Source organism: Bison bison, unplaced genomic scaffold (genome assembly GCF_000754665.1).
Source record: "Bison bison bison isolate TAMUID 2011002044 unplaced genomic scaffold, Bison_UMD1.0 scf7180017864476, whole genome shotgun sequence".
NCBI classification, from domain to species: domain Eukaryota; kingdom Metazoa; phylum Chordata; class Mammalia; order Artiodactyla; family Bovidae; genus Bison; species Bison bison.
In genome coordinates, this window is record NW_011495037.1 from 1119850 (window position 1) to 1141553 (window position 21704).

The 21704-nt window shown below is 43.3% G+C and overlaps 1 protein-coding gene across 4 annotated transcripts; it reads right to left on the reverse strand.

Moving 5' to 3' along the window:
- Nucleotides 1–94: 94 nt before the first annotated feature.
- Nucleotides 95–18767, reverse strand: TICAM2 (toll-like receptor adaptor molecule 2). Of its 4 annotated transcripts, none has more exons than XM_010862083.1 (3): nucleotides 18659–18767; nucleotides 9660–9871; nucleotides 95–3970 (listed from the first exon to the last, which is right to left on the reverse strand). In XM_010862083.1, the coding sequence occupies exon 3, from the start codon at nucleotides 3909–3911 to the stop codon at nucleotides 3213–3215; it is 699 nt and encodes a 232-aa protein (XP_010860385.1). In that variant the 5' UTR covers nucleotides 3912–3970; nucleotides 9660–9871; nucleotides 18659–18767; the 3' UTR covers nucleotides 95–3212. The 4 variants fall into 4 exon arrangements, with proteins under 4 accessions (XP_010860385.1, XP_010860384.1, XP_010860383.1 ...); XM_010862082.1 differs by having other exon boundaries at nucleotides 18636–18767; XM_010862081.1 differs by lacking the exon at nucleotides 9660–9871 and having other exon boundaries at nucleotides 18636–18767.
- Between the last annotated feature and the right edge of the window lie 2937 nt (nucleotides 18768–21704).

Sequence of the window (21704 nt, forward strand, 5' to 3'; positions counted from 1 at the left end):
CCTGCTCTCTGCAACTACAGAAAGCCTGTGTAGGACAATGAAGACCCAGCACAGCCAAAATAAAGAAATTAACTTAAAAGATACACAGTAAACAAACAAAACCCCAGGCAGTCTGACTCCACAGCAGTGTGGTGGCAGGAGGAGGTGACAGGCAGGGTCCACCGGATGCAGGTGGAGAAAATTTTAAATAATAATGAAACCAATTAGAAGTCAGATGACTTTTTATTATCACCATGTATAAACTATATTTTCAACAATGCAATGAAATATTTTTCCTCACTTGGGTGAAACCACTCCCACCGTCTGATTCAGCTGGATGCTCCAATGTCTGTGCCTGATAGGCAGCAATGGTACAACTCTTAAGGAAAACTCAGCTGGGACGCTGAGGATGGCAGAGCAAAATGATGGAAAGACCCTGGTTTTTAAAATATTATTGCAGTAAAATGCATATATAACTTACCATTTAAAGCATACAATTCAGTGGCATTAAATACACTCACAATGTTTGGCAACCATCAGCACTGTCCATTTCCAGAACTTCATCATCCCAAACATAAAACTTTATACCCATAAAACCCAATTCCTGTTTTTTCCCTTTCCGTGGCCCCTAGTCGCCTCTATTTTTCTCTATGACTTTGCTGCTCTAGGCACCTCATATAAGTGGAACCCTAGTTGTCCCTTTGTGTCTTTCTTCCTGTAGCTCTATGCTTTCAAGTTTCCATGTTATAGCATGTATCAGAATTTTATTTCTTTTTAAGGTGGCATAATACTCCACTGTATCTAAGAACTGGGTTTTTAATGACATCTTTGAGGCACATAAGGGGACCTCTTGCTAAGTCAGACAGTAAGTCTACCTTACAGTGCAGGTCATACAGCATTGGCTTTTCTCTTCTCTTACAGCTGAAAGAATCCTGACACACACAGACACAACTCAGGTTCCCCTGTGGCTCCAGGGTGAGCAACAAGGCCCAGAGACACTCAAAATGGATATTCTCCAGCATGTGGCAAAATTTTACCCAATTTCCCTGTGTGTAAGTCTGAATGTACATGCGTATACACACTCACATGAAAAAGGCCACAGCTTTACCTCTTTTTATCCTGTTATTTTCATAACCCCTTATTACAATTGTTAATTTCAACATAACCAGTTACTCAGTACTTAACATTTTTCTTCATCATAAAAAATGTATTTGACTCCAAATCAAGTGACGACATTGTGCCTGGTGATCTGTGGAGAAGTACAGATTGACGCCTTTTTTAAAAAATACTTTTCTACAATCTTCACTGACACAGGAAATAATCAAGTTTAGTCAAGGTAAAGAATAAAAACATTTATTAAAAAACACCATCCAGCGTCAATTGCTCCAACTTTGGCAGGCAGGCAGGCAAGGGTAAGTGGTTAATGTTTTATTTGTATATGAAACTGGAGATGCAGGAAGCAGTATAGCAACAACAAAAAAAATGCTTATCATTAGAACTGAAAAAGAAAAGTGAGTAGTCAGCTACTATGACAGAGGGAACTTTTAAGTCACAACGCAATGAGAAGAATCTTATTTTTAATAAGTACTAGTATCAGGGGAGGTCTGACTTACTTGCAAGATTATGAAACATGTTGGTTCATGACTGTGAAGAGGCGGACTGCAGAAAGCTGTGAGCAAACCCCAGTGTTAGCAAGGGGATATGGAGAAGTGGGGATAAAGAGAAAGAAAAATAGGGCAGAATGTTTCTGCAGCAAAGGTCTCTAGAAAAAAAAATTTTTTTAATTAAAAAAAATCTAAGCATGCATTGTAATGTTTTTCTGTGACTGTAAGAGCATAATGGGTAGCATTAGAAATCAATTACGCTGTAAACATATACAACATCCTTTCATTGTGAGCATATATATGAAGCCTCCTGCATCTATTAAATTATATATTGCATCATAAAATTCTATCATTTGTTTGCTTGTTCCCTTTCCTGGTTCCTAGTTGTTCACATTCCAGGAGAGAAACAATGCCCTGTGCAGATTTATCAATCCAATCCTTTCTTTACACAGATGAAGGAGGGTAGTAGCTTGCCCACGGTCACATTCCTCCTCAGTGAAAAAGACTGGAAAGAACCAGGTGCTCTGACACCGTATCGGGTGCTTATCTCATTACAGCATGACGGGACTCACTCTCTCCCATTCCTGGTCTGCACTTGATATAGTTCTCTGTCAATTTCAGCTGGGGCAGAAGGGCTGTGAAAGAAAGGAACTGGTCTGTTTGGAGGCTCTGATTCGCTATCACTGTGGGACAAGAAACCATAAAATGCATTTTCCACTTCAAGTCTGAAAGTAATCTACAACATACATACATACACACACACACACACACACACACTCTCAGGCTACTGAGAAATATTTCCTTGATAAAGTACTGTGCGAGACAGGAATTTTTAACTGCTTGCAAAGGAGAGGTTATTGATTTTAAAGGAGAACATCTGGCCAAGGATACACACACCTTTCAGAAGCTCTTCAAACAAAGTTCTGGTCATAGCCAATGACCAACATAGAGAGCTTCTGGCTCCAGGGGTCATGTCCACACCAGGCACAGACTCCCTACCCACAGTACCAACAAATGTGGTGGGAACTGCCTGCAAATATGTACACTACAGCAGAAGGGGAAGGACATTTGACTGGATTCTTTTAAGGAGCCCCACCACTGCCGCATCTATTCTGGGTTTCACACTTATCAGCACTCAACATTCTCAACGTTCTAGCCTGGCTGTCCTCGTGTCTGGGTGACAACACCCGGAGTGCTTCATTACGACATTTGTGAGAGGTACCTCGAAAGGCAGGCTGGTCAGATGTCTCCAGGTCGTTTTTTTCTGTGTGTCCTTTGAGAACAAAATCAAAGGGTAATTAATTGCATTTTTAAAATGTCTGTAAGTTTTCGTTCAAGTTCAATATAAGAAGATGAATTTAAAATATCCTTTGTAGTAATCATGAACCAGGAAAACTGAGAGGAAACAGAGCTCTTGAAACTCTAAAGAGTCCCAGTTTATGGAAACATCAGCAAATACCACAACTCTACGGACTGTCCTGCAGAAATTTATCTTTCTTGGGCTCCACAGGTTTCTGTAAGAGGCAGGTTCTCTTTCATTGAAACTTTTCCTAGGAACTTGTTTTCGCAAGTGAAGATAAATCCTTTGTTTTACAAAACAAGAGTCTGTCGTGTGTTGTGTGTGCTGTCTCAGGCAACAGATTGCCTTTGTACCGTATTTCTGGTCTCTTTCCATATAGCTTGCTGTATCCTGTACACAGACTCCTGAAAAATCCTTTCCACTTGGGTAGGGAAGCCACGACTTTCTTCCTCCAGGGCGTTGATGGTTCGTAGAGCAAAGGGAGTTCTCTCTCGGGGCAGGGGATTGTTCAGGGGCCGCATGGGGATGACGGAGTTGTATTTGTGCTGCCTGTTAACGGAGTTCATGAGGGACGAATAGAACTGGAACTTACACCAGGTGTCCCTTAAGAAGTTTTCAGTCAACAGTAAGATAGTCCAGGCAGACCCGTTGACAGCATCATCCAAGTTCTGTAAATGCTGTCTGCCACATGGCATCTCGGCAAAGATGATTCCAGGCCTGATGCCAAAATCGTTTTCCAGCAGGCTCTGGACTCGGAGGGCTTCACCTGTGTCTTCTTCAGCGTGCAGTATCACAAATTTGAGGAACACCTCTTCTTCTGTGTCCTCTTCTGGCCTCTCCTCCACTTCCTCCTGCTCCCCTGCTGGCATCTCTGCGGTACTGCTGCACACAGCATCACCATGCAGGGAGATTTCTTCAGATTGCTTGGAATCTGACATGTGATGGCTTTGACTAGTATCCACACTCTGGCTTTTACCCCAAGGCACAGAAAGATGACAGGGATCCATTTTAGACTTTCCGATACCCATTATAAAGATCCGAGTCAGAAGAGGAAAGCTTTATTTATTTCTCAGCATTTCATTTCGTTCTAAAAGGAGAAATAACAAAGCAGAAGTATAATGTAAACTCAATCAAAACATTAAAAGTGGAAAATTTCATTCAACCTGAAAAACCTCAGGATTCTAATATAACATTCTTGAAGAAAGAAGTGCCAAAGAGATCACTGGGAAATTAAATCACTTGTCTTTTTTGAGCTTCACAAGGGCTACGACAGGTAGTCAAGGCTAAGTTAAAGAGGGCCCAGTTTAATACAACAGGAGACATTTGGAAATTTTAAATGGTACTATATTCATGCTATAAACTTCCATATTATAATAAATTACTTTGGTATTTAGTGAAAAGATACCCTATCAACTCTAACCATATGGAGTATAAATCCAACTTCTTTATTCTAACAAATTATTGTGTAGACTAGAAAGAGCAAAACCTAAAGAAACAGAATATTCCAATATTCAAAATTTATTTTTATATCAAACACAAATACAAAACAATACAAATATCCTAAAGATGGCTAGCAGGTAGCTCTACTGACTCAGAATAAAGAGAAGATCTGAAATGTCAAACGACACGCCAGGATTCACTGGGTTAGAGTCTTTTTTTTTGTCTACAGTCAGGCTACATTATAATGGGGCTGGTAGAGAACTATAGTAAGGATTGTGAAAAGTAAGGAATATCTTTTTCCAGTTAATCCTGAGAATACTTAAGAAAACATATTTATTCACCTACGGAGAAATTAACATCTTGGTGTGGAAGTGAAATCTGGAAACAAAGCCTTGTAGTTTTCATCAGTGAAATTAACAAATAATCATTATAGTCTATACTTGTTCTTTTATTTAAAAAATTCTAAATTCAGATGGAAGAATTAGATCATCTGTGAAAGGGACTCCATGTGAGCCTAATTTAAACAAATATTCAGATAATGTTCACAGTGTTGCTAATGTAATTCTCAAAATAGGCAGTTTCAAGGGGGATTCTTTTATAAAAAGACAGAAAATTTAGAATAAATATAAATTCCATGTTTTCAAAATATGGGCCCATAGGCTATATTCCAAGCATTTTTATTTATTGTTCATGGGCAAAAACCAGAGTTCAAGTAGAAATGAGAATCTGATTCATAATGTCCTAAGTAACATGTAGTTTACATATGCCAAAATAATTCAGGTTCAGAAGAAACCATGTAGCAAAACTGGTGAAAAATGTTAAGGGAAGAAAAAATAAGAGAATTTTCTTCCTAATGTACTTAAGGAGGGAAAGGTTTGCTACTGTCTCTGAATAGTGAAGGAACTGCTGGCTGCCACCTGTCATCCATTCTGTCTGAACGCCAGGTTTGGATCCACAGTATACCATGCCAGCCACCAAGTGGCGGTCCAAGGCATGACAGCCCTCCAATGCTACATACATACATCCCAAATAATAAACCTGAATGAATTCAGACTCTCTTCTTTGGTTAGGATTTATTGCTGACTTTGTTATTGTATCATGAGAAAATTTTACTATGCAAAATTGCAGAAAGAAGCTTCCCCTGCATTAAAAATAAGTTAAACTATTCAATCTATTAAAGTGTCAGTTAAAATAATCTTCACTTACTCATTAAGATAGGTTTTTAAACCAACTTAACTTCATTATCTTATACACTAGTTGCTGCAGATGAGGGCATGTGAAATAAGATGGCAGATTTTCCTAAGAAGTGTCAGAAACCTCTAGGGAAAATGGTGTGTCAAGTTAGATTGTGAAATTTTTGAAATAAAAAATAAACAGGTGGTGCTAATGGTAAAGAACTTGCCTGCCAATGCTGGAGACATGAGAGACATGAGTTCAATCCCTGGGACGGGAAGATCCTGTGGAGAAGGGAATGGCAACCCACTCCAGTATTCTTGCATAAAAAATCCAATGGACAGAGGAGCCTCGTGGGCTCCTCCATGGGATCACAGAGACGGACATGACTAAAGTGACTTAGCACACACGCAAAAAACAAAAGGAAAAAATTACACTATGGATAAGAATTACAATTTCATGTCTCATTTTTCTTAAATTCTGGTTGGCAGAAAAGAGCAAAACACTCCAGAAATCTATGATGTGCTGTTCCACCTTCCAAGCACTGCTGCCCACCTCCACCTGAAGCAGACCAGCGAGAAGCAAGTCAGTGACAATGTCTGAAAACTTCTTCTAATTTGGGGAGGGAGAAGGAAATGGCAACCCACTCCAGTACTCTTGCCTGGAAAATTCCATGGACGGAGGAGCCTGGTAGGCTACAGTCAATGGGGCTGCAAAGAGTCGGACACAGCTGAGCGACTTCACTTAAAGTAAGCAGGCAGCCAAGAGGCAAAGAGGCAGGAAGTTTTTCTGTGCTGCAGATCTGTCTTTCCCATCGCCACGTGATCCAGAGATGGAGAAGTGGTCCAGATTCATCACAGGGGTTCTCCAGGCTGGAAGGTGGGGGGCAGAGCCTGACCATGCTCACCCTGAGCTAATTAACTCCATCAACAAAAAGAACAGAAGGCAGGCAGGGAATGTGGAAAGAACAGGGAAGGAAAGAAGGCTGGCAGAGAGAATCCTGCAAAGCCTTGTCAGCGTCTTCCTCCCCCATCACAGCCAGCCAGCACCAGGGTTCAGACATTCAGGTTTCTGCTCCTTCCCCTCAATTCAGTGGGAGGACAGTGAAGGTGCCCCTGGGGAAAGGCACACAGGTTTGCTTACAGGAATAAACATGTGTGTGTACACATTTTTGTGTTTATACATCTTTAATTTACTTCTTTGGAAAGGCACATTTTGAAAATCTTTGTATTGAAAAGTCTCACTACCATCCTTCTCTTCCCCATTCATCCTGTTACCCCCATTATACATATATCTATATAGTTCTTTCCTTATTTAAGAAAGTATCGTTGCATATATACATATACACTGCCAGAGTAATAGACAGACAGGCGACTGCTTTTTCCCTTAATAACTTCAGAGCCTTCTATATCAGCATACAGAGAAACTCCACATAATCTCCCAACATGTGAATGTACCCTAACTGTCCCCTGTTCTTGACTATGTGATTTGTTTCCAGTCTATAACTATTATGAAAATGCTGCAATGAATAACTTTGTATAAGTGCCACTTCATTCACATGCAAGGTCATCTGGAGAATAATGAGCCCAAATGGGATGTCTATATCAAAGGACAAATGTGTTTGTCACAGTGACAGATTTGGCCAAACTGCTCTCTGTAAACGGAAAAGGCAATGGCACCCCACTCCAGTACTCTTCCCTGGAAAATCCCATGGACGGAGGAGCCTGGTGGGCTGCAGTCCATGGGGTTGCTAAGAGTCGGACACGACTGAGTGATTTCACTTTCACTTTTCACTTTCATGCACTGGAGAAGGAAATGGCAACACACTCCAGTGTTTTTGCCTGGAGAATCCCAGGGACTGGGAGCCTGGTGGGCTGCCGTCTATGGGGTCGCACAGAGTCAGACACGACTTAAGTGACTTAGCAGCAGCAGCTCTCTGTAAGACTGAACATTTTTTTGTTTTGTTTTGCTTTTAACTTGACAGAATGACACACCCACCTCCATCCCATGCCCCAGTAAAGATCTAAGACCAAAACGACCAATTACTATTGACCACAGCCCAATGGAGCTAATCACCAGGGCAACAGAAATGTGGAAAGATACAACTTAACAGAATGGAGCCCTTATACTGGAGTTCTGTAGGGAAGAGCAACAGGGTGAGGATCAGGAGACTCAGGCAAAGGCAGGTGCCAATGGAATCCCCCACATTTAACAGGAGTAAGACGAAAAGAACTGAATGGCATCTATGCATACTTGGCAAGTGTGCAAAAATATTACAGGAAGTAAGAAAGAACATAGAGAAGAATCATAGTAGGCAACAGTCAAATACAAATTTCCATTCTCATGAAGATTACGTGCTCTGGAATCAGACTGCATGAACATAAATCCCAGCCCTACTATAAAAAAACAATTGCCAAGACTTTGTACAAGTTACCGTACGTGTATCTCTGTGCTTTGATCTCATTGTGCATTAAATGGTGATAATTATAATCCTACCTTTAAGGTTTTCAGCAAGATCAAATGGCTTAGAAGAGTGCTCCATACATTTAGCTGTTAATTTTGTTATTAAATACATAACAAAGAAGCTGAAGAACACTTTACAGTTTTACTTTAGTAGCAGAACGCAGAACTAAGCCGTGTGCATCCAGAGGGGTGAGTGGCTGCGGCAGAGGATGCCAGAACTTCCCTCTGACTATTTCATTATTCTCAGGAAAAGAGGAAGCAAAACTCCTTCCTTAGGACTGCCCCAAACCTCAGTCTGTAGCATAAACAAAACTTAAATGATAGAGGATGGAACCTGTTGGGGTGAGATTACGGTGTCCCCAAGGTTCTTACTCTTCTTTATGCTTGTGCGTGCTAAATCACTTTAGTTGTGTCTGACTCTGCGCCCGCCAGGCTCCTGTGTCCATGGGATTCTCCAGGCAAGAATACTGGAGTGGATTGCCATTCCGTCCTCCAGGGGATCTTTCGGACCCAGGGACTTAACTGGCGTGTTGACTAGTCCCCAGGTGCCCCCAGCAGAAGCCTTCTGTGGTTGCAGGAGGGTCAAGGCAGCACCCAGGGGGTCCTATCCCAACCACAGCCTCTCTTCCTGCAGAAACTTCCCAGGAGGTTCCTTGGGGTGGTTACAGCCAGCCCTCTCTGCCCTGGCCATAACTCAAAACTGAAACAGTGTGAATTTCTCGTTCACACAAAGTTTACTTTCCTCACCTAGACCTTTGCGACAGTTAATTGTATGTGTCAGCTGGGCAAGGCTACAGTGCCTAGTTGTTTGGTCAAACATCAGTCCAGATGTCGTCCTGCAGGTATTTTTAGATGAGACTGACATTTAAAGCAGTAAACTTTAACTGTAAAAACATTGAGTCACTGTGCTGTCTGGCTGAATCTAATATAAGGTTGTAAATCAACTGTATCTTAAATTTAAAATGTAAATGAATAACGCAGTAGACTCTGAGTAAAGCAGATTACTCTCCATAGTGTGGGTGAGACTTAGCCAAAAAATGAAGGCCTTAAGAGCAATACTGAGGTTTCCCCAAGGAATTCTGCCTTGGGAAGGCAACAGAGAAATTCCACCTGAACTCCCAGCCTTCAGATGCAAAACTGCAAAGTCAACTCCGATCTGAGTGTCCAGCCCTGCCAGTCACAAGAGCCAGTTCCTTACAGTGAACCTCCCACCCTTCCTGCCTCTCCCCCTATGAAACCTACTGGTCCTGTTTCGCTGAAAAACCCAACTGTAACCCTCCATAAAAGTTTGTTGCCCTCAGAATTAAGAGTTACTGTTTGCTATTTTAAAAACATTTTGACAACTTTGGAAGAGAGACTCCCAAACAACAGGAAGTGAAACAATGACCAGTAATAATTTGATAATAAAATACATATTCATCCACAATTTTCAACCTGTCCTTGTGTTTACCACTGAAAATGCTTATGTGTTTAAATCACTGCCTCTGAAATTTAATACATTTAACGAACATTTAGGCATCTAGTATACTTGGCTCCTTCAGCCCTGGAGAAACTTTCAGTTGTTTTTCCTATCTGAATAGCACCATCTTGTGGCAAATACGTACAAAATTAGTTTCTTTGCTTAATTAACAGGCTTTATCATTATTAATAAATATAAATGTTGCTGAGAAGGAAATGGCAACCCATTCCAGTGTTCTTACCTGGAGAATCCCAGGGACGGGGGAGCTTCCATCTATGGGGTCGCACAGAGTCAGACATGACTGAAGCGACTTAGCAGCAGCAGCAGCTGAAAACCTACTCTGCACCAAGCCCTGCTGTGTTTTAGGGAAGTGGAGCCAGGATACAGAGACAGGACTCACTGCACCGGTGCTCCCGTCAGGTAACAGGTGTTCCGGAGCACTCAGGATGGACACTGCAGCAGGGAGCACTCGCATCAGGAAGGCCGAGAAGGGACGGTTTCAGGCAGTGGGAGCAGCATTTGCAAAGACACTTGAGGCACCAGAGGGCACAGCGTGTTAGGATGGCTTTGCACTTGGTGTTTAGAAGCCTCAAGTCCATATGCAGGAATGGGAGGGGGATAGGATAGTGTTAGACATCAGGGCAGACAGACAGCAGGATTGGAGAGAGTAAGGAACCTAGAATATTTGGCTCAGGACTTTGAACTTGATCCTGTGGGCAGACAGAGAGCCCCTGGCAGGTGTTAAGTAGGGGAGTGAGATGATCTGACTTGTTTTAGACAGGTTAAGATAGTTGGAGTAAGGAGATGAAGCCTGAGGGCCGTGAGGCTGTGGACAGGAAGAGTAATCAGATGAGAGGCTGCTGCAATAACCTAGGTGAGAAAGCAGAGCCCTCAACCAAGTGACAGCGAAGGCAAAAATGTGCAGGAGAGAGGAAAGCTTAGCTAAGAAGGACAGGAGAAGTCAACAGCTACAAATGAAGACGATGTCATTAAGAGGAGGGAAACTCGGAATGCCTGGAAATAGAGGGAACTGGCTGGTAGAGAGAAAGAGGATGAAGAAGTGTGTGGGGACTTCTTAGGGCTGAGCTGTTTTCCTCTTGGTCACTGGGCAGCCCTGTCTCTCTCCTACTCCCCTTTGCCCTGTGAGGAGGAGGAGAGCCACCAAATTCTTCAGGGCGTTAGGTCTCAGGGTAATGTCTGTGATGAACACTGCAGATGGTGTGGTGGCCTGTGGGACTCTGGGATTTGGCATCTTGGGAGAAAGTGAGCACAGTTGGTTTTTAGGAGGCATGGCTGCATTGTATCGGAAGAGAGCGCCCTGCTCCTGCGGTCCTGGTCTGGAGGTTTAAGAATGGAAAGAAGGCAAGGTATGGATGTTAAGTAGCCAAAGGGGCATTCTGTAGCAGGTACAGCAGACAGGCTCAACCAAATTTATGCCAACTTCCTTTTAGTGAACCTTCCCGTACTACAAGTACTAAAAGCTGTATTTCCCAGACTTCCTTAAAGCTAGGGTACTGGGTGTAACTTATGTTCTGCCAACATGTCTGAGTTAAATATGAAGGGAGGCAGAGCATGAAGCAATATTTTGCAGAGCTGCTGTGATTCAGGAGCTGGCAGCATGCTGAGCTGCAGGAGGGTTCACAGTTTTGGCAAAAGTCCCTGCTCCACTAGCCCAGTTCTGCAGGTGATGTTCCGAGGTGTTTCCAGAAACTCAACCTGGAGCCGAGCTCTTCGACTCGCCCAATGATAGTGTACATTTTGTAATATCCACCACTATATACCTTTCTGCTTAAACTAGCTTGAGTAGATTCTGTTTTCTGCAACTAAACTGTAATTGATACAGCATCCAAATCCAGGCCAGGGAACTATAGCAAGTCAGCAGCAAAACACAGCACTGCCATCTGTTTTTGTATGTTTCACTGGAAGACAGCCACACCATTCATTCCTGTATTGTCTATGGCAAATTTCACGCTAAAGAGGCAGAGGTGAGCAATTCTAGTGGGAGCCGGATGGCCCAGATGGCCCAGGATATTTATTGCCAGGACATGACAGAACAGACCTGTGCTGGTTAAGATGAGGAACATGCAGACTTTTACGTCAGACCCACACCCTGAAAATATTTTAAAATCCCCACTAGGGTGATCAATATGTTCAGGAATAGAATGGGTAGAATTTGAATCCACCTGATCTTACATTTATAACACTTACTGAAGGTCAGTTTAGTTCAGTTATCAGTCGTGTCCGACTCTTTGTGACCCCATGAACTGCAGCACGCTAGACCTCCCCATCCATCACCAACTCCCAAAGCTTACTCAAACTCATGTCCATTGAGTTGCTGATGCCATCCAACCATCTCATCTTCTGTCATGCCCTTCTCCTCCTGCCTTCAATCTTTCCTAGCATTGGAAAAGTCCAATGAGTCAGCTCTTCACATCAGGTGGCCAAAGTATTGGAGTTTCAGCTTCAGCATCAGTCCTTCCAATAAATATTCAGGACTGATTTCCTTTAGGATGGACTGGTTGGATCTCCTTGCAGTCCAAGGGACTCTCAAGAGTCTTCTCCAACACCACAATTCAAAAGCACCAATTCTTCGGTGCTCAGCTTTCTTTATATTCCAACTCTCACACCCATACATGACTACTGGAAAAACCATAGCTTTGACTAGATGGACCTTTGTGGGCAAAGTAATGTCTCTGCTTTTTAACATGCTGTCTAGGTTGGTCATAATTTTTCTTCCCAGGAGTGTGTCTTTTAACTTCATGGCTTCAGTCACCATCTGCAGTGATTCTGGGGCCCAAGAAAATAAAGTCTGTCACTGTTTTCACTGTTTCTCCATCTATTATGCCACAGTGATGGGACCAGATGCCATGATCGTAGTTTTCTGAATATTGAGTTTTAAGCCAACTTTTTCACTCTCCTCTTTTACTTTCATCAAGAGGAGCTTTAGTTCTTCACTTTCTGCCATAAGGGCGGTGTATCTGCATATTTGAGGTTATTGATATTTCTCCCAGAAATCTTGATTCCAGCTTGTGCTTCTTCCAGCCTAGCGTTTCTCATGATGTACTCTGTATACAAGTTAAACAAGCAGGGTGAAAATATACAGCCTTGACGTACTCCTTTCCCTATCTGGAACCAGTCTGTTGTTCCATGTCCAGTTCTAACTGTTGCTTCCTGACCTGTATACAGATTTCTCAAGAGGCAGGTCAGGTGGTCTGGTAGTCCCATCTCTTTAAGAATTTTCCAGAGTTTGTTGTGGTCCACACAATCAAAGGCTTTGGCATAGTCAATAAAGCAGAGGTATATGTTTTTCTGGAACTCTCTTGCTTTTTCGATGATTCAGCAGATGTTGGCAATTTGATTTCTGGTTCCTCTGCCTTTTTTAAATCCAGTTTGAACATCTGGAAGTTTACGGTTCACATACTCTTAAAGCCTGGCTTGGAGAATTTTGAGCATTACTTTACGAGAGTGTGAGATGAGTGCAATTGTGTAGTAGTTAGAGCATTCTTTGGCACTGACTTTCTTTGGGATTGGAATGAAAACTGACCTTTTCCAGTCCTGTGGCCACTGCTGAGTTTTCCAAATTTGCTGGCATATTGAGTGCAGCACTTTCACAGCATCACCTTTGAGGATTTGAAATATCTCAACTGGAATTCCATCACCTCCACTAGCTTTGTTCACAGTGATGCTTCCTCCACTTGACTTTGCATGCCAGGATGTTTGGCTCTAGGTTGGTGATCACACCATCTTCATTATCTGGATCATGAAGATCCTTTTTGTACAGTTCTTCTGTGTATTCTTGCCAGCTCTTCTTAATATCTTCTACTTCTTAGGTCCATACCATTTCTGTCCTTTATGGTGCCCATCTTTGCATGAAAGGTGAGTTGTCATTGATTTATTCTTTGGGGGAGTTCCATAGAATCCATAAGGATGGAGAAGGCCCAGTCTAAATGAAAGGATTAATTGTATCAACTATTACCCATTGATACTTACTAGAGTCAAAGTAAACCAGGGCCTATGTTGTCCACTTTAGGTTCCAGCTCTGGCATTAGAAAGGTTAGGCATCTTCAGGGGTCTGGCACCCTGCGTCTTCCCTGCACAGCACTCATGACAGTTAATTACTATGGTGTGAGTATCTGCTTAGGTTCTCATCTTTCTCATTAGCCTGTAAACTCTACTGGGGTAACACCAAATCTTTCTTGTCCCTGTATCTCCAGAGCCTTGTAACAGTCAGCATTCAACAATACCTTTTGAATGAACGAATGAATCATAAAATTCCACATATAAGATTAACAGTTTTTCAGGTTGAGGGACACCCAAACACAACTCTTTAACATCCTTATTATACAAATTATTGACCCAATCAGAATACGGACATGCTGCAGTCTATGGGGTCGCAAAGAGTTGGACATGACTGAGCGACTGTACAACAAATTTTATCTCCAGATTGAGTAAAGCATGTCTCCTCCACCTGCCAATTATACCCTGCTCATATCTCTTATAAAACGCACTGCACTGTACTTTTAACTTGCCTTCCTTGCTGGTCTGGAAGGTAGCTTCCACCTTATTTCCCCAGACTTCTCCACCATGGAAAATGGCACCATCGATCTGCCCAGTCACCTCAGCCAGACACCTCAGGAATCACTGACATTGTCCCTTCCATTCCTACACTTTCACTTCTAAGCTGTCACCAAGTCAACCTGCAAAAGACATCTCAAAATGTTCCACTTCCTCCTTCATTGCATTTTCATTCTACATCAATATCTTTCCCCTAGTCCACTACACTGCTCCTTCCTAACTGGTCTTCTATGGCCACTCTTGGTCAGTCTAATTCATTCTCCACTCAGCAGCCACACAATTTTAAGCTATGCTTTTTCCAGTAGTGATGTATGGATGTGAGAGTTGGACTATAAAGAAAACTGAGTGCTGAAGAAATGATGCTTTTGAACTGTGGTGTTGGAGAAGACTCTTGAGAGTCCCTTGGACTGCAAGGAGGTCCAACCAGTCCATCCTAAAGGATATCAGTCCTGGGTGTTCACTGGAAGAACGGATGCTGAAGCTGAAACTCCAATACTTTGGCCACCTGATGCAAAGAACTGACTCATTGGAAAAAGACCCTGAAACTGGGAAAGACAGGAGGAGAAGGGGATAAAAGAGGATGAGATGGTTGGATGGCATCACCGACTCGATGGACATGAATTTGATCAAGCTCCAGGAGTTGGTGATGGGACAGGGAAGCCTGGCGTGCTACAGTCTATGGGGTCCCAAAGAGTCTGACACGACTGAGCGACTGAACCGAACAACCCTCCAATGGCTTCCCACTGCTCTTAGAATCAGAATTTCTTAATATGGCAAAGGATGCCCTTCATGATCTGACTCCTTCAGCTCCAAGCTCATCTCATGCTTCTTTCTCCTCTGCTCCCCCAGTTCCCTACACGTGGGTTTTGTTTTATTTCTCAAACTTGCTCAGCTTTCTCCTATCACAGGATCTAGGGAACTATTTTATTGAAATTTTGAAATATGAGTTATATGACAATATATTTCTTATTAGAGAACTTGAATACAGTATTGTAGGCTAGCCAACATTCTACTGGAGGTAAATAATCAAAAATTTCAAATAGTAGGGAATGGCAACATAAACTATGCCATACTATTCACATGACGAACTCTGTGAAATCATTACAGTGTTTACAAATGTTATGAATTATTTTAACAACATGAGAAAACTTTAATAACATATAAGAAATTTTAATGATCCTGTACTATGATCTTAGCTTTGTAAAAACAAACTACAGAGAATACAGATTGGAAAGAAGTACATCAAAAAGGTAACATTGTTTATCTGTGTATGGTAGATGTATGGATGTAATCTGGGAAAAAAAATTTTTTTTTTTTTTTTAGGAAATATGTTGTTCTCTAGGTTTTGTATTTCTAAACAGAGGTCATGTTAACCTGATGCCCCAGAGAGTATATTCCTTAGGTGCCACACGTGCACATTTTGGATGGGTTTAACCCACATCCAGGTTTAACTCTGCTTGACCTCCCCCTTTTTTTTTTTTAAACCTATATACAAATTTCTAATAGTTGGGGTTTTCTAACTCTAAACCGAATAGTGGTCCTCCAATATTCCACTGAACAACACACACAGCAGAGGACAGAGTATTCATTTCCACAGTACCTAAAACAGATCCTTGAGCAAGTAAATGTTAAATTACTTTAAAAAACTGCTTCTATCAAGGGTTTCCTGGTGACTCAGTGGTATAAAGAATCCACCTGCCAATGCAGGAGGCATGGGTTCAATCCCTGGTCAGGGGAAGACCAGGATTCCACACTCCTTGGAAAAACTAAGCCCATATGCACAACTATTAAGCCTGTGCTCTAGAGCCCAGGAGCTGAAACTACTGAAGCCTTAATGCTCTAGAGCCTGTGTTCTGCAGCAAGAGAAACACCAGGAGAAGCCCATAGGCCACAACCAGAGAGCAGCCCCGGCTCACCGCAACTAGAGAAAGCCGAGGCAGCCACGAAGATCCCACACAGCCAAAAATAAATAAATGGAACAATTAAAAAAAAAACTGCTTCTGTCAGGTAGAAAAACAAAAAAGCACAAGCTGATCTTCCCCTGCAGAGCCTGCCTCTTTTCTCAGCTGCTAAGATGCTCCATGCTAATGAGTGCTGTCTGATCAAGGAGAAGCCTAGGGCAGGAGTTCTGATCCCAACTTCCCTCAAGGCTTCCCTTTATCCCTCCTACTCATTCCATGTTCCAAATCCCTTTACTTTGAATTTTTATTTAATCTTCTACCATAAATATTTATTCAAACATCTGAAATCCCAATTCTGACATGAGAAAGTTTTTTCTAGTCTTTTAAAAGAGAGGAAGGTAGGATATACACTACTGATAATATCACAGAACTAGCTGCTTGGGATTAAAATAGAAAATAAATATTATAAATTAAATGATCTTTTATTCCCCAACAGCTTTTTGAGAAGATGAAAATATTGCTTTTTATTTCCATTCCCACATATTTTAAAAAGAGAACTGAATTTTGTTATGCAAGCTTGATATTCTGTGGTACTGGCTGAGTCACTACACAACTTAAAAATGCATATAATAACCTCTGAACAAGCACCTTCATTTATCTTCTTCCTGTTATGATGACCTGCTTCTGGAACCATTCAACAAGGCTCCAAGTCAGAGATTACTGCTTCCCACTGAAGAGAAGAAATTGGAAAAGAAAAAAACTTGCATATTCTTTCCAGTAAATGGAGGATTTTCCTTTCATTTTCTATATTTCAAAAGGAGAACTGGCCTTAAAGTGCAAATCTTCTCCAAAACAGAAACATTTTACAAAAACGCAAACTGTACATTTTATCAAAATGAGACTTGGGAGAAAAATGCTTGTGCTCTTTTAATATTAGAGAGCTTTAGCAACCAATGATTTAAAAGTGCCATCAGCTTCATGGGATATTAGAGAGTACTGTTCAGTATCTAACAGCCACTGACCCAGACAGTCAGGGTCGAGAAGACGTTACCAGGACTAAGGCAGTAATCCTTGAGAAAGCCGGAACAGGGGAATGGGTAAAGGTGTACAGCCTGCGACAGTCGAGCAGAGACCCCTGCAGGCAAGGAGAATGGAAGCAAAATCAGAGCCACTCCAGCCAAGTGAGCAGGGTGGGGAAGCTGGAGAGATCCCCATGAAAGCAGTCAGGGGTGTGATGACACAGGGTCTGTAGCCACAGTCAGAGTTTTGTTTTTATGATTCTGATGAGAAGCCACCAGAAGGTTCTGAAGAGAGGGGAAAGCTCTGACTAGATATTTCTAAAAATAGCTGCTGTCTGGAGAAACGCTGAAGACAAGAGCAAGGGTAGAGGCCGGAAGACGTGATCAGTCGTCACAGTCTTCCGAGTACAAGAGGACTGTGGTTTGCGTTAGAGAGGGCGTAACGTATGATCGGCTTTGAGCTATCTTTTCAAGGCAGAGTCAACAGTTTGCTGGATGCTTGGATGTGGGGTCTGAGCTGAAAAAAGGAATCAAATGACAACCCCTAGACTTGCAGCCTCACTGGATGGCAGTAACATTTCCTGTGATTAGGAAGGTAAATGAGAGGAGAACGGAAGAGAGGACTGAGTGGGTGCCTGTCAGTAATTCTTCTGAAACACACTAAATTTAAATGCCCATCAGACTTCCAAGTGGAGATGCTAAGCTAGATACTAGATGTGAATCTAGAGCTCAGGAGAGAAGTGAAGCTACAAAGAAAAATCTGAAAGTCATCAGCTTATAGATGGTATTTACAGTCATGAAATATGCCTTGGGATAGAAATTGCCTTGGGAGAAAGTATGGTTCAAAAGGGAATCTGGCCAAGAACCAAACACCGTAGCAGTCTAACGTGTGGTAGCTGAGAAGAAGAGAAACCTGGAAACATAGCAAGAGTGGCCAGGGAGGCGGAAGGACATTCAGAAAGTGGCGGTGAGCTGAGTGCCACATGCAGGAAAAAATATCGAGGAGGAGGGAGCAGATAACTAATTCATAGGAGGTGAAAACTCGCACAGATAACTGATTTATCAGGAGGCATTTGTTAAATGAATAAATTTAAAAAATATCACAGGGAGCAAATGACTCTATAGATGAAGTGCAAAACATCCAACACAAAGCTGGACATCTGAGGAATAGTCACTTTGCTTCAGGAGGAGGTAAGTCTGTATCTGCTCATCTACTTTTTTATTTCAGTGAGTTGCTTAACTCCATCTGTAACCAACACATTACTTAAGATGTTAAAATGGGCCACATTTTTAAGGATTTTTAAAGTTTACTGCCATGAAAAACTGGATAGGTCCTAACAAACAATACTGAAAACGAGCTCACCGCTGCCAGCCCTAAGTCTTTTCATCCAAATTAGCTTTTGGACAAGGTCCCAAATAAGCAAACCAAAACCAAAACTTTCAGCACAGACTCAAGCGTGCCTGGCGGAGGCTCCCACCAGGAGAACTTTTAAAGCCTTCTGAAACGCTGGGCTCTTTGCTTAGGATTCTGAGATTTCTTTTAAAAAAAATAATAATAAATAGGTTTTATAGTCAAAATGAAGCTTCAAGAAAGGTAGAGTTGCGAGAGGGACCCTCCCCTCAGAGGAAGGCGACTCAGCCGAAAGGACGGCCGGCTCCCCGACCCCCGGCTCCCCGAGGTGTCCGCCCGCCCGGCCCCAGACCTCCCGGAACCCGGCCCACCCAAGCGGACGCCGGCTACTTGCCGGGTAGGCGCGCTGCTCCGAGCCCCGCGGCGACGTCTTCCTCGCCCGCCTAGCGCTCCACGACTTCCGGTGGGCGGGGGTCGAGAGGGCCGGCGGGCGGCGCGGACCCGCCCCACGCCCGCGGCACGAGCGCGGCGCGCGGAAGTCCGGGGGCCGGCGCGTCCCGCCCCTTGGGGGCGCGCCGCCACTTAGCCGTCTGCGGGTCCACCCCGCCCGCGGGGAGGCTGGGGTGCATCAGGCTGGAAGTCTTCGGCTGGCGGTGGGAAAGAGCCGGCCGGGACAGCGAAGGAGAGGAGCTCGCGCAGGGGAGTTCAGCCCGCGCTGCTGCCTTGTTGTTATTGTTTTTTAAAGGCCCACGAGAGCCGACTCGGAGGTTAGGACGGAAGAAGGACTCTACTGTCTTCCCTGCAGACCTGGGCTCTGGGGTGGGAGCTGCAGCCGCGGCCTCTGCGCCTACCCAGCGCGCCCGAACACTGAGCCTGCAGCAAGCCCCGGGGCTCCCAACAGAAGCCTCTAGATGCTATAAAGGAAGGAAACAGCCAGTCTCACCCAAACTCTGTAAGACCCTCCTCGAGGTACAGCGACTCTCCAGTTCCTCCAAGTTGGTCCCTTGACTTTCCCTATCTCTTTGGGGTTCTCTCACTGACTGCTGCAGCAATCAGCCACATCCCTGGTTAGGGACGGTGGCGCATCAGTAACCACCCCCCTTCCCCCAAACGCACACATGCCAGGCCGAAAGCCACCTTGAGAAAGATTCTTTTCTCAGATCTGTATTGCAGCCGAAACGCCACTGAATGTTTAGGAAGAACAAAAAAACAACCAAGTAATCTAAGACTTTGACAGTGTGGATCACAGTAAACTGTGGACAATTCTGAAAGAGATGGGAATACCAGACCACCTGACTTGCCTCTTGAGAAATCTGTATACGGGTCAGGAAGCAACAGTTAGAACTGGACATGGAACAGACTGGTTCCAAATAGGAAAAGGAGTACGTCAAAGTGGTATATTGTCACCCTGCTTATTTAACTTATATGCAGAGTACATCATGAGAAACGCTGGGCTGGAAGAAGCACAAGCTGGAATCAAGATTTCTGGGAGAAATATCAATAACCTCAGATATGCAGATGACACCACCCTTATGGCAGAAAGTGAAGAGGAACTAAAAAGCCTCTTGATGAAAGTGAAAGAGAGTGAAAACGTTGGCTTAAAGCTCAATATTCAGAAAACGAAGATCATGGCATCCGGTCCCATCACTTCATGGGAAATAGATGGGGAAACAGTGTCAGACTTTATTTTTGGGGGCTCCAAAATCACTGCAGATGGTGACTGCAGCCATGAAATTAAAAGACGCTTACTCCTTGGAAGGAAAGTTATGACCAACCTAGAGAGCATATTCAAAAGCAGAGACATTACTTTGCCAACAAAGGTCCATCTAGTCAAGGCTATGGTTTTCCAGTGGTCATGTATGGATGTGAGAGTTGGACTGTGAAGAAGGCTGAGCGCTGAAGAATTGATGCTTTTGAACTGTGGTGTTGGAGAAGACTCTTGAGAGTCCCTTGGACTGCAAGGAGATCCAACCAGTCCAGCTGAAGGAGATCAGCCCTGGGGTTTCTTTGGAAGGAATGATGCTAAAGCTGAAACTCCAGTACTTTGGCCACCTCATGTGAAGAGCTAACTCACTGGAAAAGACTGATGCTGGGAGGGATTGGGGGCAGGAGGAAAAGGGGACAACAGAGGATGAGATGGCTGGATGGCATCACTGACTCGATGGACGTGAGTCTGAGTGAACTCTGGGAGTTTGTGATGGACAGAGAGGCCTGGCGTGCTGCAATTCATGGGGTCGCAAAGAGTCGGACACGATTGAGCTACTGAACTGACTGAACTGAATCTAAGACGATGAAAAGCCAGATACATAATCCTACCATCTCTCTCTCAGGCTTCCAATCGTAATCATACCCAAAGACCCCAAGTCAGAAATCACATACACCACCACCACCCCACTTCCCCCACCCTGTATGCAGGCCCATTTCAGGCAATCCCTACTCACTGATGAAGGAGGAGAAGTCCATTACAAAACCTCAGAGAAGACAATGAATAGTAAACTGGAATTGAAGGCCCATACCTGGATCTTCAGGGCTTCCCTGGTGGCTCAGCTGGTAAAGAACCCCCTGCAATTTATGAGACCCAGGTTCCATCCCCTGGAGGAGGGAACCCACCCCAGTATTCTTGCTTGGAGAATCCCATGGACAGAGGAGCACCTGGATCTCAGAGGCTTACTACATACAGGTAGGGCTAGGTTATTTTCTCTCCTTCTCCCCACTACCTAACATCAATCAGGATGGGCCATCGAAGGTGGCACCGGCAGACTGTTTACTTGGTGAAATGCCCTATTAAGCCTATGTCAACACAATTCATTATCCACTGACAGCTGGGTTTTCCTCCATCCTCTGTTTCAAATAGTGGCCTCCCTGTTCCTAACCCTGGTACTTTTGTTGCCTTTTCTCTGGCAATCTCCCTTTGTCAACTGACAAACTTGACCATTGTCTCCTCCAGATACTCAATGTCCTTGATGTTAACAACCCAGGAGACTTCATGCTCATCCAACTTGTTAAAATTCTCTTTCAGGTTTTTCCTGCCTGTTCCTCTTCCTCTGGCAGCCCTTTAAATCACTGCTTTCCAAACCTTTTCATTGAAATACCATTAATGACAAAGGTGATAAACATTTACTTCCCCATTCACCACCCACATTACACGCATAAATTAACTATGCATAAATGAACCTAAAGTGACTCATGTCAAGGACAAATTGAATTGTCTCATTTTAGGTTTTAAGTTGCTCCAAATTCTGCATTGTTCTTCATAAATATTCACATGCTGTACTAAAATTTCAAATTGGTTACAAGTTTAAGTTTTCTTCTCAAATTATCCAGTACAGGTTTCAAGAAAACACACCTATCACTTATGCCACAAGTATGAATTATTTAGTGTCTTCTATGTGCTAGGCCAACCTAAATAGCATATTGAAAAGCAGAGACATTACTCTGCG

Coding starts and splice junctions, on each gene's coding strand:
- TICAM2 (XM_010862083.1), bottom strand. CDS start 3,911: ATGGGTATCGGAAAGTCTAAAATGGATCCCTGTCATCTTTCTGTGCCT.